At 34.4% G+C, this 9,372-nt stretch overlaps 1 protein-coding gene across 1 annotated transcript; it reads right to left on the reverse strand.

Annotated features, from left to right (window-relative positions):
- Positions 1–126: 126 nt before the first annotated feature.
- Positions 127–9,076, reverse strand: LOC147394012 (ADP-ribosylation factor-like protein 8c). The gene is made up of 6 exons (XM_086453802.1): positions 8,880–9,076; positions 1,782–1,863; positions 1,668–1,700; positions 1,452–1,573; positions 707–868; positions 127–602 (listed from the first exon to the last, which is right to left on the reverse strand). The coding sequence occupies exons 1-6, from the start codon at positions 8,915–8,917 to the stop codon at positions 485–487; spliced, it is 555 nt and encodes a 184-aa protein (XP_086309928.1). The 5' UTR covers positions 8,918–9,076; the 3' UTR covers positions 127–484.
- Between the last annotated feature and the right edge of the window lie 296 nt (positions 9,077–9,372).

Raw genomic sequence — 9,372 nt, forward strand, 5'->3', positions numbered from 1 at the left:
GATTATGATGAAAGAGAAATCCTCCCTAACTGCTGCAACCAAACAAGCCCTAAGCCACCTGCAAACAATTACAGTGTCTACCATGCTCATGAGTCACCCAGCAAGAAAGAAAAAAACAGACGAAACTCGAAACTTCTTAATTGAAAATTTCATTTTTAGTCTATAATCAGAATTCAGCACAATGAGTACGACATTTAGTGCACAACCACGTCTCATTTACAATACACATTGAAACAACTAAGTGACTAACATTGAAACAATATTCAACACCGACTTGGCAAATTTGGTCTAGAATAAAAAACATGGACAAAAGAATTACCTTAGTGTTGTCCCATACTGTACACATAAACTTATTCAGATCACAATCCGACAACTAGAGAATTTGAAAAGCGGATACCACGGTACGTTGGAAGCTTCACTTTAGTCTCAATACTTCTTCCTTAGCAAGCAAAGTACAAACCAGATTATGACTTTAAACAGCGGATCACTTGGCCGTTTTTGAGTGTTTGATAAGCCAATCGATGACAATATCTATGTTGATGGAATCCTTGCATGAGATCATGTAGCAGCAGACCTCCCTATCTGTTATGGACTCTAGGCCCCTGGTTCCACCCATCAACAAAGACATGACATCAATAAACAAAAAAAATTAACGAAACTTTATTAACAAAAAACATTGATTGATGATTAGGGTCTTCGAACTCACAGCTGATCCACCAATGCTTGCTTGGAAAGGGCTTCAGATTTATCAATCTTGTTGCCGAGAACCAACAAAGGGATCTCACTTAAAGATGGTTTCATCAGAAGGTCTTGCAGCTCACTTCGAGAAATGGGAATACTGTCTCTGTCGGCAGCATCAACTACATATCTACAAGCAATGACAGAAGGTGTTCGTATAAGGAAATAAAAAGAGAGGTCAAGCCACTGCTTCTATACTTGAATCATGACCATAACAAAAGAACCGAAGAATATTCTTGATACATTTTTAGTAAAATTTGGAAGAATGTTATTAAATAAAGTACTAGGTCATGTTTACAGAATCCGAATTGTTTCAACCTACACAGAGTGATTTTCATATCAAATGTGCAGAGGATTATGCCTTTGGTCTCTAGAAAAAGATATACTTTGGTATAGAAAGAAAAGTTCCTTATATATGACTAGAAGGTGGCATGTGCAAATGCAGCTGTAAGAAAAGGGTGTATCTGTAATTTAGAACATTGATTAAAGGATTTAGTAGAAAGGATATTTTTGTAATTTTGAAAACTCTTCTAGGGTCATGGGCAGCAATTTTCTTGATTTTTTTACCAAAATGACCATGATTACATTAAGTTTAAATGTAAAGGTGGGGACATTTGTGGGATCCATAAATTGGTTTCAAACCACTTCTACTCCGTCTTCTCTCATTATAATAGTAAAGACGAGAAGCAAGGTTGGGAGAATGAGAGAATTACAAAATTGCAGAAACACCACGACAGTAACGCTCCCACATAGTGCGGAACCTCCGCTGCCCTCCAAGATCCCAAAGTTTAATTGTCACATTTCCCTTTGTGACCTTCCGCATGTTGAATCCCACCTGGGTTTGGAGTTTCAACAATGTGTAAATAAATATCAGAGAATGCTGAACTACAAGAATTGAAGTTAAGATTATTTTGAGAAATGATACCTACAGTTGGAATCATGTCTTCAGTGTAGCCTCCAGTCTAATAAACACAAGTCATTGGTAAGTCAAATATAATGAACCTCTCAAACACTAAAAAGGATCAGAGATTTTGTTTACTCACAGCAATGGCATTAACAAGAGATGTCTTTCCTGCATTTTGGAGGCCTATTAGTGAAAGCTCCATTTCCTGCTTGAAGAACAAACTGCGACGTACGCAGGAGAATAGTGGGAAAAATTATGAAACTGAGAACTCAGTAGAGTTTGATTACTCATAAAAAGAAGAGTTGCTATTGGCACTCCAACTTTTACTAATTACACCCCAATTTCTTAAATTATTTATCACACCCGAAATAAAGATTAAAACACACCATTCAAACACCACAAAAGCTTGATTCAACTTATTATCTCAACGTTACAAAGCATTATAACACATTCAAACAACTTCAACAGTTGTTTACAATTAGAATTAGCCTCAGGTAAAATCCTAAATCTAACAAATAGATATCTAAACAAGAGAGAGTTACTATTGGCACCCCAACTTTTACTTATTCTCAGCCATTGACTTATCATTTTAAATTTTTATTGGGGTGTAGTAAGTAAAAGTTAGAGTGCCAATAGCAGCTCTCTAAAAGAAACAAATACTACAGAACCAAACCTGCAGAGCATATTATTTTTCTAGTAGTTCCACGGTTGAGGTAAACTCAAAGCCTAGGAGCCATTTATACATACGCTTTAGCTAACAAGCTCAAAAATATTTACTAAGCCTCAATCCTACCCGTCGATTGAGAGAAAAATTTGCTCATGATGAGGAAAAAAACCATTTCTGGGTAGAGCCACATACATAAGAGACTGGAGAAAACCAATAATGGCCAAGTCCAAAAAATCTCTAAAATGCTGGAGAAGACAAGGGGTTAGGGAATCACTCAACTTAGTCACCTAATATCGGGAATCACTCAACCGATTGGGGGATTCACTGACCCTCTAGAGGATCCAAGTTAATCTAGTATTTCTCTAATGAAGAAACAAAAAATATGTTTTCTAAGCTTCTTTTACTACACAAACCACCCCACCCTAGTTACAGGCATTTTTTTCTTGTTTTTCACTTGACAAAACACTAAAGAGACTCTAGAACCAAGGTAACTACTCTATTTTGAAACTCCACAAATATTTGTTTTTTCTTGCTTTGGGTGTTTGTAATGATCTTTGAATCACACTTCATAATCGATTTTCCATATCCACAAAATCCCCTTTGCATAAATTGGTATCAGAGCAAGTTTGATCTTCTACGGCAGGGATGTCTTCAGCAAAGAAAATTAATTTAGAGCTGATCATTACATCAAGCAATGAACCAGGTATTCCAAGTGCCTCGAAACCTAGTGTTAATAAAGCATGGAATTCCAAACCAAGTGGTTTGATGGAACAAGATCCCATAAAAAAAATAAAGATATTTTTTCTTCTCTTGAGTCTCCAAAAAATATAAAAAAATAAAAATAAAATAAATCCCCGCATCAATTTGCCATCTTGACACAGACCTAACATTTGTGACTTCCTTTCAATGAAACTCAACGTAGTTCAATCATCCAATCTAATATTGTGAATGCTTTTTTATGTTATTTCATTTATGGATTTTGGAGGGGGACCATCAACCCTACATAAATCTATTTATAGAGGCTCGAGAGACTACTTATAATCATACTCAAAACTCAAAATAATTAACTTTCTAATCAAATCATCCCAACTTTAACCAAACTAAATTCTTTAAAAAAAAATAAAAAAATACACCCACCATTCAAATATAAAAGCAATTAGCCCAAAACAATCCTTCAACTTTTTTCCTCTATCTTCCAATGAACTTTTTTTTTTTGATGAGTAAATCTTCCAACAAACTAAGTGGGCAACCCTTAGGAGACATGATATATTTGATCTCTCTTTTGTGGAAAAACACATACTCCATTGATCGTAATGGATTGGCACATAGTATCAAAATGTTCTAGGTGCTTCCCCTGTCTATAATTGCATGGATGTTTGAACGTACAAAATCTTTGTAAGAAAAACCAATCCGATCACAAGTAGAAAGGTCATAAATGGTCAACCACAATTACTTTCATGGTCCTAAGTTAGTGACAACCATTAATACTCCTTTCAATTCAATTCATCTCAATTGCACAGTTCGAAAGGGATTTAGGGCAAAGCTTTCCCCCTTTAGATATATGCCACAACTGAAGCAAGTAATCAATTTAGTATACCGAGATCAGTCAAAATTCTTCCCTATCGAATAGTGGGAGATTTATTTCCACATCTTTCTTGCAAATAATTCATGTTATGTTTTGAATCTTGACCATATCGAAATGACGACTCCATGGTTCTTATCTCCAAGGAAATAGGTCAAACTAGATATCAGGCTGAAGCCCGTGCAAATAACTCTGAATCCTAACTTCTTCATTGTCATAAAGGCTACGACAACTCGACAAGAGGAAATATGATAGGGTTCTGCAGTATATCACTTCATTGTCATATCTATCTAATGAAAATCCAGAAGTCTGTTATGCAAATCTCTAGCTTTATCGATTTGTATGCATTTTACTTGTGGTGCCTCTTTCATGTGTTTCCACGTAGTAACTGACATAAGTTGATGGACAGCAACTAGCGCCACTCAAGGGAAAGTGTAAACTACCTTCATTGTCAGAAATTTGCAGATGCAGACATATATTTTTACTTATAGTTTTTGCAAAATTTGGTTGTAAGGATTTGAAGATACTCATCCATTAAAGAAAACCCCCCTGAAGCTTCCATTTGGTAGTATTCAAACCGAGTAAGAAACGCATTAATTAGTATTTACAACAACTTTCTTCTTTCAAAAGCAAGGTTCAATGGATAAAGGTCAAAATCAAGAGATAAGAAGTTTTTTTCCATCAAGCAATACTAAACTGAAGAACCTTTCTTATTAGAAAAGACAGAAAATAGTTGGAAGCACCTTCTTGAGTGTAACCTCACATTCCAAATGTCTTCCTACAACCTAACCATAGTGCCCAAACCCACTTTGAGACAAATAATTTTGTTGAGATCGAAATAAATATTAGAGATGCCCGTCCTAACCAGTGTTATTAAAGGTGGCTTATGCCACAAAGCATGCCTCAAGACAAGGCTCACTAAAAGTGTTATGGGCCAAAGAAGAAACATAAAAACAGTTAAGGTATACATACCATACCAAGAGGCGCCAAAAGGCATACACTGTGTGTGAGGCGTGAATGAGCCACATAACTTTTGTTCAAGACCTGCTCTTAACACGGTAATGTTCTAATTTTCCAATTTTTTCTGGTTTTTTGAAACTGCATATTTTACGTTTTCTCTCTTTATCTTCTTATTGTGCAAGCTTCTTGTACTTTTTTAGTTTTCATTGGTGTACAACATAAATGGTGAATTTAAAAACAAATTTAAATATACAACATTAATGTATGCAAAGAAAACTATTGATCGATAAGATTCATAAATAAACTTTTATAACATTTAGTATTATGTAGAGCAAGTTATTGAAAAACAACATTTAGTTATCCTTTTGCAATAAAAAAATCAGTTATTTACTATATATAAAAAAATCAATTATTCAGATATTAAATGTTCTTTTACTGCAAAAAATATAAAATAGTAATATAAATATAGGGGATTAGAACTTGCAATATGATTATATGGATTTTTATGATTATATAATTATATGGATTATCAATCAAAAAAATATGATTATATGGATTTGAAACTTGAGATTGGGAAATATGTGGTAGTTACCATAATTTTTCTGTCAATTATATATCCATGTTATATTAATAATTCAGATATTCCATGCATGTGAGGCTTAGCCTATGCCTCAAAGCTTAAGCCTTGAGGTGCTTGCCAACCAAGTGCCTCGTCTCACGCCTCTGCATCTAACAACATTGCACTCATAGGAAATGCCACTCCATTGCTATCTCATCGAACCCTTACTTAGACTTAGTTGTACTCCTCCAAAGGCTACTAGGTTCCTCCTGAACCTCTTAAGAAATTTCCCCCAAAAGGGATGAGTTTATGACTTCGAGATTTCTTATCCCCCAAACAAGATGGTATCCAAAAGTGTCATCCTGACTATTCCACAATCCATAATCATTCTCTCTAGTTTTTTGGCAATAGATATTAACTTGGAAAAAGGAAAAGGTGGATAAAATGGCTAGACAAATAATAAATTCCCCCCTTTAGACAAGTAACATAACTTCCAAGAAGCAAGCCTCCCTTTAATCTTCTTAAATAATCAACTCCCAAATTGCGTTGGATAGATAACTCACCCAAAAGGGAATACCAAGATAAGAAGAAAGCAAGTAACAGGTTAGCAGCTAGCACCTTGCATCCACCCCATAAGCAGCTCCGAAAACCTAGATCTTAGTAAGATTTATATAAGCCCAAAAATTGTCTCAAAATAACAAAAATACACTTCTCAAAAATCTTAGATGGAAATAAGAAGCACCCAATAGAAACGATGTATTGCCAAAAACAACTAAATATGAGGGATATTAAGCTAACATCCACAACACAAAATCCTTCAAACAAACCTGATTCCTTTCGCTCAAAAAATTTACCAAAGATTCTACTGCCAATATGAGAAGGAAACAAACAAAGGATCCCCTTGCAACAACTCCTAGAGCTTCCAAAAAATTGGCCCCTTACACATGGGGGGAAAAACTAAGAAGATGCACTTATGAGCCCATCTTCACCATATCAACCCAAAACTATTTCCTCCCAATAAGATAATACAATAAACTACAGTTGGCATAGTCATATAACTTTAGTATATCTATTTAATTAAAAAAAAAATATCTAAAATCACATAAAGGACTCTGGAATCAATACACACAACTTCAATAAGAACTCCTTCCAAGATATGCCGACCCCTAAGCCCAGAGATCGATTTTATATTTAAATTTTTTTTTATATATATGTCTTACAAAAAGAAACACCCATGACATATACCTTAACAACGTAAAGTGAAAACAAATCAAAGAAAAAAGCCCAAAAGGATACATGGTACAAAAGAAATACATATATGAGATTACCTTAAAATGCTCTACCTACCCCCCTTTAAAAAAAACAATCCCTAACAAGAACCATCATCACATAACCCCATTCTTATAACTAACATTTGGTTCAATATGAGGATAAGCCTTAGTTATGTCATTTCAAAATTTATTGTATAAAACTTGAGTCTTATCCAACCAAAAAAATCCTAGAAAATGGTAATAAAATCTTCAGATTCTTACGTACCTACTTAGATCGGATCACAAAAAATAATAAAAAAGAAGAAAAAGATTGAGATTGATCTCGTTCGAGGAAGATCGGACCTCCGAAGCCACCAATTCGAGATGGTGTATCTCCAAATCCCAAAGGACTTTTAATAATAATAATTGTCTGCATATCTTCATTAATCTCACAATGAATTTAAATACAAGAGAAAACTACCCTAACTACCTACTTCTCCAAACTACCCACTATCCCATAACCCACAACTCAACTTCTCCCACAATACAGATTATGATCTCAGGCACCCAACATATTTTAACTATTCTACCACTTATTAGGAATATATTCTATACATCATATGTACTCAAAACTACTCTACTCCCATCCCTACAATTAGGCACATAACATTCCATCTTCCTTGAAAACGACCTTATCCTCAAGGTCGAAACCTCCTGGATCCCAATTGATATTGGAATCAATTACATTCATCTTAACACATAACTCCCAAACTATTTGTCTATTGGAATCAATGATGTCCTCGAGATAATCATTTTGAATGTCGTTGTCTTGACACTTCTTGAAAATAATTAATGGCTTGATGATATATACTTTGAATTTGATAGGGAGGATAAAGTCAATTTTTGAATATTTTTCAATAATATTAACTTCGCCTTTGTCTTTTTTATTAGATCTTTAATGTTCTTTGTATTTAGCATACTTGATGAAGTTGTCATTGACATTTATCTCACATTTTTGGAAAAATGATTGTGGAGGTTGATCTTCGATACATCTAAACTCTCATTTATAGGGTGATTCCAATAAATATAGTTTGCCCTCTTCGAATAATTTCTTCATTTTTTTTTAGAAATTCTTCAATTATGAGACAATATTTCCTTAAACCACCACGCATAAACTCGCAAAACTCCTTGAATTCATCATCCATCGACTTAATTTTCATGTGAGGATTGCCGCTTTGATACCAATGTTACGTACCTACTTAGATCGGATCACAAAAAATAATAAAATAGAAGAAAAAGATTGAGATTGATCTCATTCGAAGGAGATCGAACCTCCTAAGCCACCAATTCGAGATGGTGAATCTCCAAATCCCAAAGGACTTTTAATAATAATAATTCTCTACATATCTTCATTAATCTCACAATGAATTTAAATACAAGAGAAAACTACCCTAACTACTTACTTCTCCAAACTACCCACTATCCCATAATCCACAGCTCAACTTCTCCCACAATACAGATAATGATCCCAGGCACCCAACATATTTTAACTATTCTACCACTTATTAGGAATATATTCTATACATCATATGTACTCAAAACTACTCTACTCCCATCCCTACAATTAGGCACATAACACCGATTATTTCAAAAATCTAAACCAAATCCACCAAACAGTCTAAATTATAACCCAAGAATTGGTGCCCGGTGGTATTATAGCAATAGAGAGTTTCACCATTCCATTATGGTCCAAAACAGGGGAACCTATCAACTATCACTTTGTTTTTCTTCTTTTTTGGTTATTTGAGTGAATAAGCTAGAACTGGAATTAAACCCAGGATTCCAATTCTATTATAGGCGAACCAAAATAATTTATAGTACAGTTTCATTCAAGACTTATCTGTGTCAAATGGATTCTTCAGCTGTATAAAAAAATTTCTGAATTATTTACAAATTCTCTACTAAGGATTCAAATACTAAATCAAAATACAGATTATGTAAACCCAAATAATTTAAAGTACAGTTTTATTCAAGACCTATCTGTGTCAAATGGATTCTTCGGCTGTATAAAAAAAAATTCTGAAGTATTTACAAATTCTCAACTAAGGATTCAAATACTAAATCGAAATACAGATTATGTACATTTTAAACTGAAATCTAAAATCGAAATTAAAGAAAAAAAGGATCAAAATGATGATGAAATGAAGAGATAGATTTACCTTCGGAGCCAATTTAGAAAGGAATCCCAAATTCCCATGGTGTTAGATGTAAGATTCAGATGTAAAGTACTTCGATTGTGAGATTAATCAGTAAAAATGTCGAAACCCTAGCTCCAACTCTAACCTTATGTTGATGAGAGATTTCGCCCTTTCGCTGTCTGGCGGAATATTTCAGAAGAGTACGAATTTAGACCAGTAAGGACTTCTAGGGACTTCGTGCGTAAGTGTCCTTCAGAAGACGGGCACGTGCGGTGCACGTGGTACTCAACGTCATGATAAGAGGCATCCACCCTTTTTAACTCACTATCACCTTCAAGACCCAATTAAAAGTAAGATGTAATGGGCAAACTGACCCTAACAAAAATTTCTTTACACCTACTTAAAAAGCCTTGACCTTTTGTTTGATAGGGAGGTACCGAAAAAAATCTCTTATGACTTAGGAGGATGCTACCAATCTATTTGAATGAACTTGATAAAAATCTATTGAGTATGA

Source organism: Akebia trifoliata, chromosome 9 (assembly GCF_017979445.1).
Source record: "Akebia trifoliata isolate Shusen 1 chromosome 9, ASM1797944v1, whole genome shotgun sequence".
Taxonomy (NCBI): Eukaryota; Viridiplantae; Streptophyta; class Magnoliopsida; order Ranunculales; family Lardizabalaceae; genus Akebia; species Akebia trifoliata.

Coding starts and splice junctions, on each gene's coding strand:
- LOC147394012 (XM_086453802.1), bottom strand. CDS start 8,917: ATGGGAATTTGGGATTCCTTTCTAAATTGGCTCCGAAG. Junction 1,701..1,781: donor CTCTTGTTAATGCCATTGCT/GTGAGTAAACAA, acceptor TGTGTTTATTAG/ACTGGAGGCTACACTGAAGA. Junction 869..1,451: donor CGTGGTGTTTCTGCAATTTT/GTAATTCTCTCA, acceptor CATTGCTTGTAG/ATATGTAGTTGATGCTGCCG.